This window comes from Mustela nivalis (assembly GCF_964662115.1).
Source record: "Mustela nivalis genome assembly, chromosome: 18".
NCBI lineage: Eukaryota > Metazoa > Chordata > Mammalia > Carnivora > Mustelidae > Mustela > Mustela nivalis.
In genome coordinates, this window is record NC_139037.1 from 53340332 (window position 1) to 53361999 (window position 21668).

Below are 21668 nucleotides of genomic sequence, written 5' to 3' on the forward strand. Positions count from 1 at the left end.
ATGAATATAATAAGCACTTAAAGGTTTTCAGCCATAAGCCACAGCTTATTAAACACTGGAAAACTCAAACAGGAGAGAAACAGTGTAGCTGCTGTGACTGTGGGAAAGCCTTTTCCCAGAAGTCAAACCTCATTAAGCATCAGTGAACACACACCAGAGAGAAACCCTATGGTTGCAGCAGGTATGAGAAAGCCTTCAGTCGGAAATCCCATCTCATTTTACACCAGCGAACCCATACAGGAGAGAAACGTATGGATGCAATAAATGTGGGAAAGCTTTTACTGATAAGTCATGCCTTAATAAACATCAGAGAACTCACACAGGAGAGAGATGGTTTGAATGTTGTATATGTCAAAAGCTTCAGCGGTAAGTCACAACACATTGCACATCAAAGGACTCATACAGGAGAGAAGCCCTACAGATGTGGTGAGTGTGAGAAAAGCTTCAGCAACAAGTCACAGCTCATTATTCATCAGAGATCTCACACAGGAGAGAAACCCTATGGCTGTGACGAATGTGGGAAAACATTCCCCCTTAAGTTTAGCCTCATTTTACATAAAAAAACCCACATGGGAAAAACCTTAAGGATGCAATGAATGTGGAAAAGCCTTCATCCAGATATCTGAGCTCATTAGACATCAGAGAACACACACAGGAGAGAGACCTTATCATTGCAGTGAATGCGGGAAGGGCTTTAGTGTAAAGTCACTCCTCAGTACTCACTGAAGAACACATACGGGAGAGAAACCCTACGGGTGCAGGGAATGTGGAAAAACGTTCTCCATCAAGTTTAGCCTTATCCTACACCAAAGAACACATACGGGTGAGAAACATGAATGCAGTCAGTGTCAGAAAGCTTTCACCCCAAAGTCACACTTCAGTATTCATCAGAGGTATCACACCGGAGAGAAGCCTTATGAATGCAGTCAGTGTTGGAAAACTTTCTCCCACAAATTCAGCCTCATTTTACATCAGAAAACTCACAGGGGAGAGAAATCATGAATGAAGTAAATATCCAGAAGCTGTCATTGAAAGTGAATAACTGATTATACCAGAGTTTACATACCTTAAGACTACAGATGGGGACACAACTCCCCCAACCCCAGACTCACACCTCATTGCTTATAAGGGAATGGTACTGGGCGGAGCCTGGGAGGCTCAGTCATTAAGTGTCTGCCTTTGGCTCAGGTCATGATCCCAAGGTCCTGGGATTGAGCCCCGTATCAAGCGCCATGCTTCTCCCTCTCCCACTTCCCCTGCTTGCGTTCCCTCTCTAACTGCCTTTCTGTCAAATAAATTTTAAAGAGAGAGAGAGAGAAAATGGTACTGGGTAGAATTTCAAACAGGAGAAAATACCTTCCTCCATATGTCAACTGAATGTAGCCAGAGGGAATGAATAGGAGAGAACATCTGTGTGTGTCTGAATTGACGGTGAGGATGTTGTTGGCATGAAATCCAGCTACACTGATATCAGAGACTTGACACTGAGGAAATAATTCTATACTTGAATGAATCTGAGGTATCATCTTTTATGGTTATCATTTTATGAGGGTTGTCATTTCCTGTAGCTGTGACATAGTAAGCAGCATTATGACAAATTTTAAGTATGTAAATAAATATACTTGCAGAAAACAAAGCAAATATATCAGAACTATGTAATATGTGTTTTCATCTATTTTTATTATTAAAATGATTGTTCATAATTGGGAATTGCATGTGTTAGCATAGCAATTGTGACTCAATAGTACCCGTACTTCAGAGTACACAAAACTTGCCAATAGAAGAATCTGCATTGAATCTTTATATCATTACAGTGCTATATAAGTTGTAATTGAACTACAAGGTTCGTTATTTTAGCAAGAAATCTTAATAAAATACTGAATATCTCCTGTCACTCATTTCCTAGTATTCGTAAATGGGCCTGGAATGTTCCTTGAGTAAAATGTTTTTTCATCAATTCCAAGATAGAATTTTCTTTCCCCACAGAATTAACAGTGAAGTTAGAATGCAATACACAGTTGGTGACTTGACTTTATTTGACTATTGGAACAAGTTACATGGTCCTGGTACTGCTTGATTGGACAATGTAACTTGTTCCAATAGTCAAATAAAGTAGGCTTCTATTTCCCCTATACTGTACAAGGTATGCTTCCCTCTCGAAGAGCTTATGTGAAACTTTAGAGCTGTTTTTATGAATCCCTCTCTGGAATATGGCTGCAAAATCTCATAAATTATTTTTCTTAAATGGGGATTAAACTCTTAAGATACAATGAGCTTGGTTTTATTTTTGCAAAAGTAGGTTTCCTTTTCAAGCACATTGGTTTACATTAACATGGGGAAATTGCAACTATAGCAGGCACCCAGTTTAAGGTGGTTCAATGTATTGGACATGACTCCATGACTTTTAGTAACATGAGACTCTGGTAAAGACAAAAGCTACAATATAGCCTGAGAAACAATAAAACACAGGTAAACGTTAAGGTGTTCTGTAACATGCAGGCACAGATTCCAGGGACCTTTTTTAGTCACAGAACACCATCTGTCTCCAAATCATAAGCCACCAACATGTATGTGTGAAGTATCTCAGTTTCAGAGAAATCAAGGCACGAGATTACTCAGGGGTCTTTTATACTTACAAGTCACATAGCCAAAACCAGGCTTTGTGAAGAGGGGCAAATCATCCATCTCCATGTTTTCAATAAGCAATGTAGATTAGCTGGTATTGTCCTACATTAAGCAATACAAAACTGCATGAGAGGGGAAAAACAAAACAAGAAGGGCTAAGAATAATCCCAAGGACACTGAGACACTTCCTATCCCAAACCCAGGAACCATGAAAGAGTTTTGAAAGTCTTGGGGGTTTGAAGGGTGATAGTGAAATGTCACCTACGGTATGATGTAATGGTTAGCAAAATGAATGCTACTGTTCTACTGTCTGCATTTTCAAAGGATTTGTTCAAGAATGAGTGGAAACTCCATTGTCCTGAATGTAAAGCCTGGGAAGTTGACAAGAGCACTGCTCTTGAAGACAAGATTCTTACCTATGAGCAGTAAAAGCATATTTTTGAATGAGTTTTCACTGACCTTGATCCTCATGAGCTCCCACCCCAAACCACTTTCCAACAAGAAAGTCACTGTACCTATAGGGGTTAAGTTCTCCCCCCCCTTCCCTTGCCATGTTCAAAACATTAAAGGGGATCTCCTCGGGGCACCTGACTGGTTCAGTCAGTGGAGCAAGCAACCTGATCTTGGGGTTATAAGTTCGAGTCCCATGCTGGGTGTGGAGATTACTTAAAAATACAACTTTAAAAAAAAAAAGGCATCTCCATAGAGGAAGAACCTCCCCACTTCAAAGGCGGGGAACATGTGACTCATCTTTCCTCATCCTTGCCCACTGTCAGCCAAACCCTATTTGCAAGGAAGTAACTGCTATCCTATAATAAGGGTTAGTAAAGCCAACTCTCTTCAAGTTAAATTTTAATTCTAAACCTAAACTTTCATCAATATCTACATGATCATCAATATCTATGAATACATGATGCATCAATATCTACATGATCCTAGTTTCACAGGATCTACCTCTTACTTAACAAACTCACTGGTAATCTGTTATTTGATGTAAGATTTCACTATGATGTAAGATTGGTAGCTCCTGATCATATTGCTGACCCCATCACTTACTTCCTTACAAGCCACGGCTTGCCTGGGGTGCAAGGGAAGTATAACAATGAGAAAAGGCTACTTTGGTTATGGTATCTTTATCTCTTTTTGCCTTGTGTGGAGTTGGTGCAAAAACATGTCAAGACCATGTTAAAAAGAATCAAGTTTTCCATGATTTCTTCTCACTACATTGTACAGGCCCCTTTAAGTTCAGTTCCCCATCCTATCATAATAGGTAACAACCCTAAAACTGGCAGTGAGTCTTCAGGAGATCTGGCATATTGAAGAAATACCTGTAAAGGGCTTATCTGGTGATGGTCTTGTGGACCCTGAGTGGATTCAGGTGCTCTTGGTATTTTGACATCAAGACTTGTCCTACAATGAGCATCAGATTATATATTTAACTCAAGGATCACTGGTTTACTTTAAAATCCAGTGATCACAAAAATAATCTTGATGAGATGAAGCCATGTTGTGATGCTGGATAATGGGTACAGAGGAATTAAGGATTTTTAAAAAAGATCTATTTTATTTATTTTAAAAAGATTTTAAAAGATTTTTTTTTTAAGATTTATTTATTTTAGAGAGTGGGGAGGGACAGAGGGAGAGAATCTTCAGGTAGACTTCCTGCTGAGCTTAGAGCCCAATGCAGAGCTTGATCTCTCTCTCTCTCTCTCTCTTTTTTTTTTTTTAAAGATTTTATTTATTTATTTGACAGAGATCACAAGTAGGCAGAGAGGCAGGCAGAGAGAGAGAGGAAGGGAAGCAGGCTCCCTGCTGAGTAGAGAGCCTGATGCGGGCTGGGAAGTCAGGAGTTCTATAATGGAGATTCTAAGTTAGATGTGCTTGTTAGTGTCCAAGCAGAGCTTTCTGCTACAGTCTGATGTATCTGGGAAGTTCAGGGAGAAGTTAAATGTGGAGATAGAAATCTGGACCAGATGAGATCTTCTGGGGAATAGATCCAGATAAAGAAAACAAGAGTTTTAGACAATTAGGGATCAACAGATGAGTGTGTAACAAAATGGTAGGGAGAGAGAACATGATAAACAAGTGTTTCATTAAAGACAAAGTCATAGGGGCACCTGGGTGGCTCAGTGGGTTAAAGCCTCTGCCTTCGGCTCAGGTCGTGATCCAGGGTCCTGGGATTGAGCCCCGCATCCGGTTCTCTGCTCAGCGGGGAGCCTGCTTCCCCCACCCCCCTCTTTGCCTGCCTGCCTACTTGTGGTCTCTGTCAAATAAAATCTTCCAAAAAAAAGGATCTCAAAAATAAAATATTAAAAAAAAATCTTTAAAAAAAGAAGACAAAGCCATAAACATTGTCTTGAGAGTTGCTGATACATCAATTAAGATAAGAACTCAGGAGGGATGCCTGCGTGGCTCAGTTGGTTAAGCAGCTGCCTTCGGCTCAGGTCATGATCCCAGGGTCCTGGGATGGAGTCCCACATCGGGCTCCTTACTCGGCAGGGAGCCTGCTTCTCCCTCTGCCTCTGCCTGCCTCTCTGTCTGCCTGTGCTCACTCACTCTCTCTCCCTCTGTCTCTGACAAATAAATAAAAATCTTAAAAAAAAAAAAAAAAAGATAAGAACTCAGGGATAAGGATGTCATTTTTTGTTTGTTCTTCCAAATAACAGATTCTTTCACTTTTCTTTCCATGAGATGGTCTATGCTACACAAAAACAGAATATTCCCTTCCTTCGCTGAATTCCCATTATACTTTGTGCACTAGTTGCTCCTAAAGATACTGTATCTTTATGATGTCGAGATAACTAGAGTTCCACTCTTGAGTCAAGGGCCTGTTTTTCATTCCCCCTTGTGCAAGAATAAAATACAGCTCGGTCATCCATTTACTTCTTCATCAAATGACTGTACAGTGAAGTTGGGGAGAGACCACACTTTTCCATCTGTATCTGTCAAGCTATTTCTTAAATGCCAGGTTTTTATTGAAGGGATTTTCAATATAATCTTACCAATGTTGCTTCCTTGGAAAGTCTGGTTTTATTAGCATTGGTTAAGGGCCTGGACATGTCTTTATGCAAAGCTCCCCAAGAGTGCTATTGTGACCCTAGCTGATGAACTGCAGTCCTAACACACAGTAAAAGAGACTGAAGTTAGTGGGAAACACAGAAATGTTTATCTACAGCCATTCTTCAAAACACATCTAGATTTCTTCGAATTTTCATTTCCTTTGCTTGAGGAAGCAAAGCCATAAACATTTGCAGCTGCCTACTTTATTGTTTTTGTGTGTTTATTCCTTTTTTTTCTTTAAGATTTTATTTATTTGACAGAAATCACAAGTAGGCAAAGAGGCAGGCAGAGAGGGAGGAGGAAGCAGACTCCCTGCTGAGCAGAGAGCCCGATTCAGGGCTCCATCCCAGGACCCTGGAATCATGACCTGAGCTGAAGGCAGAGGCTTTAACTCACTGAGCCACCCAGGCGCCCCTCTTGCATGTTTATTCTGTTTCTCTTTCCACCCCTAGAATATGACTTCAGTGATGATAGAGTATTTTTGTGTTTCTCTAACACTAGCACCATGCCTGGTATATAGTAGTAGCCAGCGAAGAAGGATGTACTGAATGAGTGAATTGTGTCTGTCTGTATCCCTTCAGGCTTTTTGATCTGATGCTGCCAGTGACTCCCTTGTATTTTACTGCCTCCAATGCCCTACTAATAAAGCAGACAAATCTTGATTCATTGTGAATTAACCGTTTTACACTGATAGCTGTCATCTTTTGATTTGTTTTATATTATTGTGTTTTTAAACATTTCCAACAGATAAGGAATTAGTGTTTAACAAGTACAGTGTTTTTCAGTTGGGGAAAATGAAAATGTTCTAGAGATGAATAGTGACGGCTGCACCACAACGTGAATTTACTTAATGACACAGAACTGTACACTTAAAAATGGTTAAAATGGTAAATTTTATCTTACATGTATTTAATTATAAATCTAAAAGGGTTTTGTTTTGTTTTGTTTTTTACTATTTCTATTTATTTATTTAGAGAGGGAGAGAGAGGGGAGGTGGGTAAGGGATAGAATCTTAAGCAGGCTCCATGTCCAGGGTGGATCCCAACATGGAGCTCAGTCTCACAACTCTGAGATCATGACCTGAGCCAAAATCAAGAGTTGGATGCTTAACCAACTGAGCCACCCAGGCATCCCCCCAATTTTTTTTAAGAGCTAAGGAATATACAGATAGATATAGATATAACTTGGCATTTCTTTTAGGTTGATATCTTAGGTTTTCCCTTAAAAGCCAGCTATCCCACAGTGTGTGTATGTAGATATATAGATATATATATATATTTTTTTTTTTTATTTATTTTTTTTTTTAGATTTATTTATTGTAGAGAGCACACAAGAGAGCAAGGGTAGGGAAGCAGGGGCAGAAGGAGAGACAGTCTTTTTCTTTTTTTAAAGATAAATTTATTTTAGAGAGAGAGCATGTGTGCACAGGGGGAGTGGAGGAGAGGGACAGAAAAGCTGACTCCCCGCTCAGCACAGAGCCTGGTGAAGGGCTTGATCTCACAACCCTGAGATCATGACATGAGCCAAAATCAACAGACTCTTAAACACCCAGGCACCTCAGGAAGAGAGGGTCTTAAGCAAACTCCACACTTAGCATGGAGCCCCACATGGGGCTTAATCTCACAGCCCTGAGATCACTGCCTGGGTTGAAACCAAGAGCTGGACACTTAACCAACTATGCTACCCAGGTGCCCCCTCCCAACATACTTTTGGAGTTTTATTCCATATCATGGTCACAGAAGGATTTACTGTTCTCCTCCTTCCTAGAAATTCAGAAAGCTGATGATCATCTGCCTCAGCACTTATAAAACCCAAAAGTGCCAAAGAGGACAGAACAGTGTTATGAACTGAACATATGTGGAAATATTGTTTATCAGAGCAAAAATCTTTTTCCTTTCAGGCCAAACCATGAAAGGTTTTATTTACATGGAAAAACTTTGAAGTCACACTTAGATTTAGTCAACCGAAGTAGAAGCTGTGACATAAAAGAGCCTGCTGGGTATAGCAGAGATGGGAGATCCTTTCTCTGTGCTAATCGCAAGCAAACTCATACTGAAATTAAAGTCCACGAAAGTAGAAGACCTATCAGCACTAAGTCACAAGTCATTAAACATCATCAAACACACAAAATAGAGAAAGCCCATGAATGTACTGAATGTGGGAAAGCCTTCTTCAAGAAGTCTCAGTTCACAGAACATAAGAGAATTCATACAGAAAAGAAACCCCATGCATGTAGTGTATGTGGGAGAACCTTTTCCAAGAAGTTCAAGCTCACTGAACATCAGCGAACTCACAAAGGAAAGAAACCCTATGAGTGCTGTGAGTGTGGGAAAACCTTCCTCAGGAAATTTCTGCTTACTGAACACCAGAAGACTCATACAGGAAATAAACCACATGGATGCAGTGTATGTGGGAAGGCATTCTCCAGAAAGTTCAAGCGAACTGAACATCAGAGAACTCATACAGGAGAGAAACCTTATGAATGTACTGAACGTGAAAAGCCTTCTGCAGAAAGGCAGAGCTCATTATACATCAGATAAATGAAAGAGGAGAAAGGCCCCATCAATGCAATGAGTATGGGAAAGGTTTCTCCGGAAAAATCACAACTCATTCTACATCAGAAAACCCACACAAGAGAGAAATCTTATATATGTAGTGAATGTGGAAGAGGCACAATCTCCTTATACATCGGCAAACTCACACTGGAGAGAAACCCTATGGATGCACTGGATGTGATAAGGCCTTCAGCCAGAAGGCATGTCTCATAGCACATCAGCGATTTCATAAAGGAAAGACTCCTTTTGTACGTACCGAATGTGAAAAATCTGTTCACAGAAGTCAGGACTCACTAAACATCAGAGAATTCACACGGGAGATAAACCCTTTAAATGCAGTAACTGTGGCAAAGCCTTCACTACAAAGACAATGCTCACTGTCCATCCAAGAACTCATACAGGAGAGAGACCCTATATGCATGCAATGAGTGTGGGAGAACTTTCTCCCACATGCCATGCCTTGTTAAACATGAGAGAATACACACAAGAGAGAAATATGTAAATTCAGTGAAGGTTAAATATTCTTCCATTGAGGGTCACAGCTTATTAAATACTAGTGAATTCATGTAGGAGAAAAGCCCCGTTAATACAGTGACTGTGCAGATGCCTTCTATGACCCCTCAGACTTCATCAAACATCAGTGGGCTCCTCACAGATAGGAATGCAGTCACAGTGGGACAAACCAGTTGTCGGATGTACACCCTCAGGAAATAACGGAGAGTCTGTACAGGAAAGAAGTCATGAATGCAGTGAAGGTGGTCATGCCTTCACTTCAGTGGTCGATTACATCTTATTTTATGTCCCAAAAAACACACAGGAAAAAACTGGTACATTCAATTTGGAAAAGCCTTGAGCAATAATGTCAAGCTGATTATATGGTTATACATAAACAGAAAACCTATGAATACAGAGGCTAGGAAAGCTGTTTTTTGGAAGACAGACCCTGTCTGTCATCAGTGATCACCACAGATCATCAGTGAGCTTATATTGAGTAGAAATAAGACAGTGGAAAAGTCCTTACCCTGGATGTGTCAGTTCATGCTAGAAGGCAGTGAATGTGGCAGGGTTTTCAGTGGTACATTCTGCCTCATCCATTAGCAGATGAAATCACAGAAAAAAACGCCGTTAATGCACTAATTGTGGAATACCTTTAACAAAAACTAAAGTTTCCACCCAAGAAGGCTTGTGAAAATGAGGAATGTTTGAGAGCTATATGTACCTTTTTCAACTTGATCTGTATATTTTTTTAAAGATTTTATTTATTTTTTTTTTAAGATTTTATTTATTTAAGATTTTATTTATTTATTTGACAGAGAGAAATCACAAGTAGATGGAGAGGCAGGCAAAGAGAGAGAGAGAGAGAGGGAAGCAGGCTCCCCGCTGAGCAGAGAGCCCGATGTGGGGTTCGATCCCAGGACCCCGGGATCATGACCTGAGCCGAAGGCAGAGGCTTTAATCCACTGAGCCACCCAAGCGTCCCCAACTTGACCTGTATATTGTGTGACACACCTGATGGGCATTTTCAGACAGGACACCTTGAACCACATTCCCAATTACCATGTTTTTGTTTTTGTTTTTAAGATTTTATTTATTTATTTGTCAGAGAGAGAGGGAGCAAGCACACAGGCAGACAGAGTGGCATGCAGAGTCAGAGAGAGAAGCAGGCTCCCTGCCGAGCAAGGAGCCCGATGTGGGACTCCATCCCAGGACCCTGGGATCATGACCTGAGCCGAAGGCAGCAACTTAACCAACTGAGCCACCCAGGCATCCCCCCAATTACCATGTTAATGGTAATTTAGAGGAGATAGTCTCTGCCCTACATCACTGGTTAACATTATCACATTATATTCACTTTTCCCATTTGTGGATTTTTTTTTCTAAAATTATATTCAGGGGCGCCTGGGTGGCTCAGTGGGTTAAAGCCTCTGCCTTCGGCTCACCTCATGATCCCAGGGTCCTGGGATCGAGCCCCGAGTTGGGCTCTCTGCTCAGCAGGGAGCCTGCTTCTCCCTCTCCCTCTGCCTGCCTCTCTGCCTACTTGTGATCTGTCTGTCAAATAAATAAAAAAAAATCTTTTTAATAAATAAATAAATAAAATTATATTCAGCTCCCACCCAATATCCTGTGATGGTTAGCTGCTGCATTTCTTTGGCTCTAGGTTTAAGTATTATTTTAGGCAACTGAAGTCCTTCAAAAATGAAATGAATATATAAAACTCATGAATAAAACTTAATGTCCTTGAATGAATTTAAATTGATTTAAAAATAAGACCAAGCATTATACAACATCATAAAAGTGATTTTTAAAATTTTCTAGATTTGAAAAGGTAGAAAAACCATGTGTGCAAAATGAACTAAAAGCCCAAGGACAATTAGTAATTTAAACCAATACAATAAATAACAAAATACATTCCAATACAGCTCTTGGTAATATTTATTTATTTATTTATTTTTATTTATAAAGATTTTATTTATTTATTTGACAGAGAGAGAGATCACAAATAGGCAGAGAGACAGACAGACAGAGAGATGAGGAGAAGCAGGCTCCCTGCTGAGCAGAGAGCCCAATTCGGGACTCGATCCCAGGCACCTGGGATCATGACCTGAGCCGAAGGCAGAGGCCCAACCCACTGAGCCACCCAGGCGCCCCGGTAATATTTTTTTAAAACATGAAAAAGTAACGTAAGCAATTTGAATACAAATTAAGATGACTACTTCCGTCCTAGTTCTCCTCCTCCCTGGATTATTAAAATTATTATTCTCAGAATGCTGGGGATCTGAAGTTCTAAACTCATATATAATTATCCAGTTGCATTCTTCCCTTAGAGGTAGTACCCTGTCTAGCCCTATCTTTTGTCTCACTGATGGAACCACCCAGACATTCTTCCCGGCATGTATTCCCATTCCAACTCGGAATCCTGGGTCCTACAACATGAAGAGAAAAATAGATCTTCACAGAATCAACCCTGGCCTGGTTCCAAGAGGACAGACTTTGAACTGGACCTGGAGTAGGCTGAATCCAGTGCTACATTGGAATACAGAGGCCTGTAACCAGCCTGGAAAATATTTTCAGAATCTAGTAGGTGTAATTTTTTAAGTAGGCTTCATGCCCAGTGTGGAGCCCAGCATGGGGCTTGAACTCAGGACCTTGAGCTCAAAAGTTGGGACACTCAACCAGCTGAGTCACCCAGGCATCCCTGATATGTATAATTAATTGAATGTAGTCAGGGGTAATGATAGGGGCTGGCATAAAACTGATACAGGATTCAGACCAAGTCCCCTGCTGAAAAACTGCAATCTCAAAAAGGGCATTAGATTAGGTGTTAGGGAGGGCACCTGGATGGCTCAGTTGGTTAAGCAACTACCTTTGGCTCAGGTCATGATCCCGGAGTCCAGGGATCGAGTCCCTCATTGGGCTCCCAGCTCCGCAGGGAGTCTGCTTCTCCCTTTGACCTTCTCCTCTCTCATGCGCTCTCTCACTGTCTTTCTCTCAAATGAATATATATATATATATATATATATATATATAGTGTCAGGGGGAAACTAAAGTAGAGTACTCTTAGTAGGTGAGGTATTTTAATGGCAGTTAGACAGGTGATTTTTTTTTTAAGATTTTTTTTATTTGATAGACAAAGATCACAAGTAGGCAGAGAGGCAGGCAGATAGAGAAGGGAAACAGTCTTCCTGCTAAGCAGAGAGCCTGATGCAGGGCTCAATCCCAGGACCCTGAGATCATGATCTGAGCTGAAGGCAGATACTTAACTCACTGAGCCACCCAGGTGCCCCTAGGTGATTTTTTTTTTTTAAATCAATGACATAAGTCCCACTAGAATCACTTGGAGAGAACATCTTAATTGTTTTAAAGATTTTGATATGGAATATAAAGACTTTGGGTCATGTATAAACGTAATGTTTATATTGTATCAATTTCAATATAAAGCATATATAAAGCAGATTACAATAACTCTACATGTTTATGCTCAAGTATAAGGTCTCGAATGTAAGTTATACACTGTAAAAGTTAGACTAGCTTCCCGAGGGTAGGAAACTTGTTAACTGCTATATACAAGATGTCTAGAAGAATGTGCAATACAGAGTAGGCACTTGATAAATACTGAATATTTAATTAATATTAAATTGAAATATTAATTGAATTTCATTCAATAAGCAATCTAGTCTTAACTAAGATTTAAAACAGGGCCAGGAAAAAATTAACTAACTCAATAATTAAACAGGGCCAGAGAGAACCAAACTGCAAGTAACCTCAATGTATCCCAAAACAAGCTTTAAGAATACCGGAGGGCAAAAATATCCTGATCTCTCTGGCTCTCCTCACTCCCACATGATAAAGTCGACAGTGTTTGTCATCCAACCAAAACCTATCGGGCAGGAAAATATGATCAGTGTTGAAAGAAATCAATGAGAAGTGACTAAAACTGACATATATGCTAGATTGAGCAAACAAGGACATTGTAACTATATAAATAGTTATAACTGTATTCTATCACATCAAAAACATAGAGGTATGATTAATATATTAATAAGAATGTATTGGGTTTATAAGATATGTTTTACTTCATATTTTATAAGCCCTCCCAGAATACTGTTGTTTATTCACTATCTTGATCAGAGAGTGGAGAGCAGTTAGCAGTTTCACTAGGCATTCCTCACAATGATACCTCCTACCACCCTGGCTAAGAACGCTTCTCTAAGCATTTTTTCTCTTTTTAATAAAAGCTTCTGTTCTCTTTGTAGTTGAATTTGTACTTGAGTTTCTTTTGTCTTGTCATTAAATTCACTGACCTTTCCTTTTGCAAACACAAGTAAATTAAAATACGGTTCCTAGGTTTTAGACTCACCTCACCCACCCTAACCTATTTTTCATTTTGGATCGTTTCTATTGCTGTCTTTTAAAGTTCACTGATTTTTTTCTTATACAACATCTAATCTACTATTAATTCCATCAAAGTGTGTTTTATCTCAGAAGTTGTATTTTTTATCTCTAGAAACTTGGTTGGGGCCTATCTTTTTATAGCTTTCATATCTCTATTTAATATGGCTTAATTTTTAAAAAGTTTTTAAAGTAATATCTACATTCAACATGGAGCTTGAACTCACAACCCCAACTGAGCCAGGCAGGTGCCCCAACATGGTTTACTTGTAACCTGATATTTAAAATGAGTTTCTAGGGGTGCCTGGGTGGCTCAGTGGGTTAAGCCGCTGCCTTCGGCTCAGGTCATGATCTCGGGGTCCTGGGATCGAGTCCCGCATCAGGCTCTCTGCTCAGCAGGGAGCCTGCTTCCCTCTCTCTCTCTGCCTGCCTCTCCATCTACTTGTGATTTCTCTCTGTCAAATAAATAAATAAAATCTTTAAAAAATAAATAAATAAATAAAATAAAATGAGTTTCTAGCGGTGCGTGGGTGGCTCAGTCAGTTAAGCATCTGCCTTCTGCTCAGGTCCTGATTCTAGGGTCCTGGGACTGAGGCCCACATTGGGCTCCTTGCTCAGGGAAGCCTACTTTGTCCCCTCCCTCTTCCTCTGTCTGCTGCTCCCCCTGCTTGTGCTGTCAAATAAAATCTTTAAAAAATAGTTTCTTGGGGGTGCCTGGGTGGCTCAGTGGGTTAAAGCCTCCGCTTTCAGCTCAGGTCATGATCCCAGGGTCCTGGGATCAAGCCCCACATCGGGCTCTCTGCTCAGCAGGGAGCCTCCTTCCTCCTCTCTCTGACTGCCTCTCTGCCTACTTGTAATCTCTGTTAAATAAATAAAATCTTTAAAAAAAAAAAGTTTATTGTAGGCAGCATGTAGTTGGACCTATTTTATCTAATTGATAATCTCGTTTTACTGAGGTATTTAGATCATTCATAATTACAGTGGTGTTATTTATCCCAGCTGGTTTTGCTCCCCCTTTTTGTCATTTTCTACCTTCTTTTGGAGTAACTTTTTTTTTTAAATTTATTTATTTCAGGGGTGGGGGGGGTGAGACAAACTCCCCACTGAGTGGGGAACCCAACACAGGGCTTGATCCCAGGATCCTGAAAACATGACTTGAGCTGAAATTGAGAGTCAGAGGCTCAACTGACTGAACCACCCAGGTGCCCCTGGAGCAATTATCTCCATTGCTGGCTTTTTACGCATAACTTTATTATTTAAGTGGTTCCTTTAGAATTTGTAGCATGCATCATTCATTTATCGGTGTATCTTCAAATTATTATACCTTCTCATGTATAGTACCAGAGTCTTATATACCAATTTTCTATAGCCAAATCAGCTTCTTTGAAGAAATTATCTTCTGGATGCTCCTAGGATATATTTTTAGTGGATGGGTAAACTGGCTTTACATGATAATTACACATTAACATTCCTAACTCCATATACTTTTGGAATCTTTACAAAATATAAAGAATTTTCTGGCATTTAAACTTCAGTGTAGGCCACCTTTTTTATTCCTGTTTCAGTCAACTAACCAAGTAAACTGTAGAGCCATTCTGAGCTCAAACATTAAAGCCAGAAGTAATTCATGGACAGCCCATATTGTTAAATTTGCCTGATCCAAATTTTTATTCCTTCTACCATTGCTGCTGCCCCTCGGAACAACTGTAACCCCTGGAGGATTTTATTAGTTGCCAAGCACATTTAGATATGGCCTTAAGAAATACATATACTGACAACAGGTCTTTGGGGAGAAGGACGATGTACAACCGTGAAGCTGGGCAGCTGGGGATGCCTGACTCGCTCAGGGCGGAACACCGCCCCTTCACAGAAGCTGGGCAGCTGGGAACGCCCATCCCACCCAGGGCGGAACGCCGCCTGCTTCAGGGAAGCCAAGCACCTGGGAACGCCCGGTCAGCTCAGGGTGGCTCCTTTCTCTTCCCAGAAGTGCTCGTTGTTAGTTGGATGAGTCCTTTGAATGTGCTTGGTTAACTATAAGCTTTATCCTCCTTCTTGCTTGTCTGCAAGACGGGATTAACGTTTGACCTTCATCAATCCTTCTGTTGGCTATTGTTTTCTATCCAATAAAAGTGAGACTGTAGAGTTGCTCGTGGCAGCAGTCCTTTTTGACTGTTGTCCCTTGATCCCAGTCTTTTGCAGCTGACTTGTTTGTGTCTAATTCTTCTCTCCAGTGGCCGACTGGAAGCGGCATACCATAATTCCACAAATGTTTCCCAAGATTTTTTTTTTCAATGATTTTATTTATTTGACAGAGATCACAAGCAGGCAGAGAGGAACGGAAGCAGGCTCCCCGCGGAGCAGACAGCCCAATGTGGGGCCTGATCCCAGGATCCTGAGATCATGACCCGAGCCGAAGGCAGAGGCTCCAACCCACTGAGCCAACCAGGCGCCCCCAAGATTCTTTTTATATAATAAATAAATTTATATAAAAAATGAATACTTCATGACTAACTGGGTTTACCAAAAGAATGCAAAAAAATTTTTTTTTATAATGCAAATTTTTTAAGCAATGTAATTCACCGCTGTACTAGACTGCTTTGGCTGTCATAAAAAATACTAGAATGGGTGTTTGAAACAACAGAAATTAATTTTCTCACAGTTCCAGAGGCTAGAAGTCCACAATCAAGTTTCCAGCAGATATGATTTCTGGTCAGTACTCTTCCTGGCTTACAGACATCTGGCTGCCTTCTCACCATGTGAGAAATGCAAGGCATTTCTGCAGTTTGTCTGCACAAAGAAAGAACTCTCTGGTGTCTCTTCCAATAAGGACACTGAACTTACTGGGATCAGAACCCCACACTTAGGATCTCATTTAACTTTAATTACTTCCTCCATGGTCCCACCTCCAAATATAGCAGGGTGTTAGGGTGTTCTACATGTGAATCTGAGGAGACACAGATTTTACCCTGAGGCAAAATTTCTCTCTAGCTGTGAACATGTAAAATTAGAGAAGTTACTCGTTTTGAAAATACAATGGTAGGACAGGTGTAGCATAGACACTCCCGTTCCAAGAGAGAAATTAGGAGGAAGAAAGGGGTATGGGTCTCTTAAAAACTCAAAACCTAGTATAGCAAATTCCATTAGATCTTAAGACTTAAGCATAATCATCTTTGGTTACTTATCTTCAGTTATGTCAGGCTGCCAGGCATTGTAGGTCACGTTGTAGGTGGGAATCACAACACTCTTAAAACTTTATATTCAAACCTGCAATTTTACGTTCTGCAAAGCTCCACCAAGGGTATTTTTGCCTGCATTTACAATTTTTGTATCCCTAGCACGCAGAACAGCGTTTGCCACCTGCATCTTATAAACATCCGGATGAATGAATAAGCCCTTTAATTGAAAGGCGCTCTAAGCCTGGTTGTGACGGAGTTTCGCACTGGAAGCTCATCAGTTTAATTAGCTGGGCTGCAATATTGAAGAGAACCACTTCCTTTACTCAAAGGGTTTTTTTTTTTTTTAAGATTTTATTTATTTATTTGACAAAGAGAGTAGGCAGAGAGAGATGGGGAGGAAGCAGGCTCCCTGTTGAGCAGAGCGCCCGATGTAGGGCTCGATCCCAGGACCCTGAGATCATGACCTGAGCCAAAGGCAGAGGCTTAATCCACTGAGCCACTCAGGTGCCCCTCAAAGGGTTTTTTGTTTTGTTTTAAGATTTAAAAAATTTAAGTGCAATCTACCACCAGCCACCCCAAGATCAAGAGTCAAAGGCTCTATGACTGAGCCAGCCAGGGACCCCTCAGAGCTTTTGATTCAAGGTATTTTTCACCGTTAGAGAAAAGCCGCGTCTTTGACTCCCGCCACCGTGGGAGAGTCCAGCTTCTCTATGAGGTCTGCCGCCTGTTGACCCCCATCAGCCCTGTGACCCGTTTTCACCCACACGAATCATACCAAGAGCCTTTTCTAACCGCGTTTGCCCACTCTGACCAATGCCTTTTCCCGCGGTTCTCTGAAATCTAGCCCGGCCGCAAATGCCGCTTTCTCCACAAAGCCCCCTCCAGCCAGCATTCCCAGGATACTAACCCGTTCCCCTCCAACTGTTGCTCCGGCTCGGCTCGAACTCCCTCCCCTGTGCACTTCCACGCGGGTCGCGCGCACTGAGCTTCTCCCCGTCCTTTAACTGAAAGCTCCTTAAAGCCCGCGACCATCTCGGCGGATCCTGAGGAGAGACGTGGCAGGCCTGAGTTTCTCAGGAGCTAAGCAGTATATGCACCGCCTCCGGTGAATGTTACAAATTCGGGGTCCAAAGGCTAAAAGTGGTCCGGAAATAAAGCGAAATAAAGCGTTTTCAATAGCTTCTCACCGTCTAGAGCCTTCCAGAGAAAGGCGCAAAGCGAGAACACGCCCGCCTCGGAGGACTCTGCGGGGAAACCGCCGCTCTCTGCAAACAGCCTGGCGTCCGCACTGCAATATGACGTCACAGAGGCCGAGCCTAGGGCCAGTTTCAGGATCTCCGGAACCACGCGCGTTGGCCCTCGTCGGCCGCCATCTCGGTGCTTCTGAGGATCTGTCAGTAGCTGAAGAGGGCCTCGGGGGCCGTAGACACGGAGGGAAAGTGTTTGAAGTGGTACGGTGATTTGTGTCCAGCGGTGAAGATCGAGGCTATCGCCAGGTCAGTGTCGGTTCTGGGAGTGTTTGGGGGCCAGGGAGAGCGCGTTGGGTTTTGGAATTTTTTTTTGGTTTTTGTTTTGTTTGTTTTTGTTCCGGAGCGCGTGGGGGTAGGTGTTGGGGGAAGCGAGTGGGAATTCTCGCTAGCGGGTTGTGTTGAAGGATCATTTGGGCGTTCCCTGGGGGCGGGAGGAGCTTGTGAGGTTCTGTGTTGAGACGAGAACTTGGGGAGAGCAGCGGTTTGGGGTGTCTGGTGGGGAGAAGCGGAGGTCGTGTCCGTGTTGGGGTCGGCGTTTGGGGAGTTAGGTTGTTGATGCTGAGCACATCCTTAAAGAGTGGGTTTCTGGCCTCTTGCGCCCATGTTTACTGTATATTCTCTCTCTCTCTCTCTCTCTTTTTTTTTTAAGATTGTATTTATTTATTTATTTTTAAGATTTTATTTATTTGACAGAGATCACAAGTAGACAGAGAGGCAGGCAGAGAAAGAGGAGGAAGCCCGCTCCCTGAGGAGCAGAGAGCCCGATGCGGGGCTCGATCCCAGAACCCTGGGATCATGACCTGAGCCGAAGGCAGAGGCTTTAACCCACTGAGCCACCCAGGCGCCCCAAGATTTTATTTATTTATTTGACAGAGATCGCAAGTAGGCAGAGAGGCAGGCAGAGCAGAGAGCCCCATGCGGGGCTCAATCTCTGGACTCTGGGATCATGACCTGAGCCAAAGGCAGAGGCTTTAACCCACTGAGCCACCCAGATGCCCCTACTGTATATTCTTGCAGAAGATGTGTTTCATTTTTATTTCCGACAGATGTAATGATTCCTAAGTAGTGCTCAAATTCCCAAATAGTCCGGAAAGTAACTCTTGTTAAATTTTGGTGTATTTCAGTTTTAATGTTAGGATCAGTTGTGTAGGTACTGGTATAATGTTATACATTTTGATTCTGATATCCTATCAGCTATTTCCATATTACTAACGCTTTGGAAGTTTTCGGGGTTTTTTTGTTTTGTTTTAACTATTGCAGTTATGTTCTATTGCGTGGATGCTTTTATTTTGGGGTAAAACTGATGTGGGTATAGGTCCAACACTTTCAGGAACATGGGATGGATTTCCTTTAACACAAATGTTTGGTTTCCTTGACCAACCGTGGTGGTGATTTTTCACATGTGTTTTAGACATATCTGTTTATGTTTATTCCTAGATAGTTTATACTGTTGTAAGCGTAAATGGTGTGGTTTTATTTTCCGTATGACCTCACCCCCCTTTTTTTGTTTCTTCTAATTTTATATAATGCACAAAAGCAAAAATTTGAAAGATGTACTTATTTTGTCCCCTCAGTCTACTGTTAATGTTACTGCCACTAGGTTATACACTGATTCCTTTATATTTTCTAGTTGAGTATTTTTGTTATCTGCAAATAATTTTGGCCAAGTGGCAATTGTATGAACTGTGGAGTAAGAAGAATCTGCTTCTGCCTCTGACTTGGGTAGGTTAATATCTGAGTCAGTTGTTTTATTTGTGAAAAAAGCTATCATACTTAATAGAGTTGTTATGAAGATTAAACTAGCAAATGTTCTTTAAGTACGAAGTGTAATGCCTGGCACCTAGTATAGTCTGAATAAATGGTAACTATGATTTATCAAGTTTTTGTTCCTCTTTCTAAAGATTTTCCACCCTACCTTTATTGAGATGTAATTGACATACAACATTCTGTAAGTTTAAGGTGTACAATGTGTTGATATAATACACTTACATATTGCAAAATAGTTATTGCCATAGGTTAGGTAACACTTGCATCATGTCACATAGTTACCATTTCTTTTATGTGGTGAAAACATTTAAGATCCACTCTTCTAGCTTTCAGTTATATAAAACAGTCTTTACAGTAATAACCATGTTGTACAATGCAGCCCCTCAAATAACTTTAAAATTACTTTCTTTTTTTTTTTTTTTTTTTTTTTAAGATTTTATTTATTTATTTGACAGAGAGAAATCACAAGTAGGTAGAGAGGCAGGCAGAGAGAGAGAGAGGAGGAAGCAGGCTCCCTGCCGAGCAGAGAGCCCGATGCGGGACTCGATCCCAGGACCCTGAGATCATGACTTGAGCCGAAAGCAGCGGCTTAACCACTGAGCCACCCAGGCGCCCCTAAAATTACTTTCATTTATATTTTTTCCTCTCTATTTAATATTTGATTTATAGATTACTAGATTTCCTGGTGTCTTCTTTTCCTGGAAGAAACCATACTTGTCCATAGTGATTTGTTCTTTTAATATGGTTCCATTTGCTGATATTTTATTTAATATTTTTGCATCCAGAAATAAAAAGCTGTCTTGGATTTTCTTCAGAATAATCAGTGGTGAAGGGAGCTGAGTGGTGGTATAGATAATACAAAATTATTATTATTTTTTAAATAATAAAATTAATTAAAATTATTACTATTTTTTATTTATATTTTTAAATTTTATTTATTTGACAGAGAGAGAGAGACAGTGAGAAAGGGAACACTAGCAGAGGGAGTGGGTGAGGGAGAAGTAGGCTTCCTACTGATCAGGGAGCCCAATACAGAACTAGATCCCAGGACCCTAGGTTCATGACCTGAGCCAGAGGCAGGCACTTAACCAACTGAGCCACCCAGGCACTCCGATAATACAAAATTAGATTTGATGCTTTGGTTTCTCTTCAGGTCGTATAAATCTTTCGCCTTTTACAAAATTAGATTTGAGTTGATAATTATTGAAGGCACATAATGGATATAAGGTGTTTGATTATACTTTCCTTCCTTCCTTCCTGAAAGTGCACACTTGGGCAGAGGCAGAGGGACAGAGAATCTCAAGCAGGCTCCACACCCAGCAAGGAGCCTGATGCAGGGCTCAATCCTACGACCCTGACCCTGAGACCATGACCTGAGGCAAAATCAGGAGTTGGATGCTTAACTGTCTGAGCCACCCAGGCACCCCTCCTCATTCTTTGTACATAGGGTTTTATTACACTGTTTCTTCTTCTTTGGCTTGAACTTTTTCATAATAAAATTAAAATTTTTTTTATTCTACATTTGTAAGTGGAACTGATCTGTATTTTTCTTTAAGAGTATTTTTCATGTATAACACTTAAAATGAAAAAATAGGATATTGTAGCACCCTAGGAGCCCCATTTCATCATAATCTTCTCCCTTCTCTCCAGAGGTAATTATTATCCTAAAAACATCGTGTTACGTTTACCTGGCTGTTAACTTTATACAAATGGAGGGGTGCCGGGTGGCTTCGGTCAGTTAGTTAATCGTCCAGCTCTTGATTTCATGATCTTGGTCCTGGGATTGAGCCCATCATCGTTGGGCTCCCTGGACCGTGGGGAGCCTGCTTCTACCTCTCCATCTGCTGCTCCCCCTGCTTGTGCTCACTCTCTGTCTCTCTCTCAAATAAATAAAATCTTAAAAAAAAAACAACTTGATACAAATGGAATCATAGGGTATATGTCCTTTGGTGTCTGGCTTCGTTTGCTCAATATTTTGTTGTGAAATTCATCCGAGTTGTTGGATATAGCAGTAGTTCATTTTTTCTCATTGCTGTATGGTATTCTTTGGTGTGATTATACCCCAATTCATTTATGCATTCCACTACCTAGTATGGTCTGGATAAATGGTAACTATGATTAGATGTTTGGTTGTTACTGGCTTGTATCTATTATAAATTAAACAATGCTGATAGAAACATTTTTGTGCATGCATTTTGATGCATGAAAGTTCTGTTGGGTATATACTTAGTAGAATTCCTGAAGTGTAGGTTATACTAGATACAAGGAGAAATAACAAATGCCCAGTCATAATGGGAGTTTCTTAACATATCTCACTCAGTAACAGAGAATAAGGAGACAAAAAG

General features: G+C 41.0%; 2 protein-coding genes and 1 long non-coding RNA gene across 16 annotated transcripts in view; 2 read left to right on the forward strand and 1 right to left on the reverse strand.

Annotated features, from left to right (window-relative positions):
* Positions 1-21668, forward strand: part of LOC309852832 — a 642903-nt gene that overhangs the window by 591473 nt on the left and 29762 nt on the right. The window lies entirely within an intron of this gene.
* On the reverse strand, positions 14113-17802 carry LOC309852816 (uncharacterized protein). The gene is made up of 3 exons (XM_082710150.1): positions 17494-17802; positions 17214-17349; positions 14113-15917 (listed from the first exon to the last, which is right to left on the reverse strand). The coding sequence occupies exons 2-3, from the start codon at positions 17336-17338 to the stop codon at positions 15707-15709; spliced, it is 336 nt and encodes a 111-aa protein (XP_082566276.1). The 5' UTR covers positions 17339-17349; positions 17494-17802; the 3' UTR covers positions 14113-15706.
* Positions 15970-21668, forward strand: part of ZNF577 (zinc finger protein 577) — a 35461-nt gene continuing 29762 nt past the window's right edge. For 3 of the 14 annotated variants that reach the window (XM_082710015.1, XM_082710006.1, XM_082710014.1), the window contains exon 1: positions 17631-17802. The gene's annotated coding sequence lies outside the window, so the exon portion shown is untranslated. Of the gene's footprint in view, positions 17803-19186; positions 19279-21668 lie in introns of all 14 variants that reach the window. The other 11 variants (XM_082710007.1, XM_082710008.1, XM_082710005.1 and 8 more) reach the window with 8 other exon arrangements.

What these genes read in the sequence shown, in the direction of transcription:
- LOC309852816 (XM_082710150.1), bottom strand. Translation starts at nt 17,338, where the DNA reads ATGGTCGCGGGCTTTAAGGAGCTTTCAGTTAAAGGACGGGGAGAAGCT. An exon ending in CAACAGTTGGAGGGGAACGG is followed by an intron (nt 15,918 to 17,213) that starts GTTAGTATCCTG and finishes TTCTTTGTGCAG; the next exon opens with ACAAACTGCAGAAATGCCTT.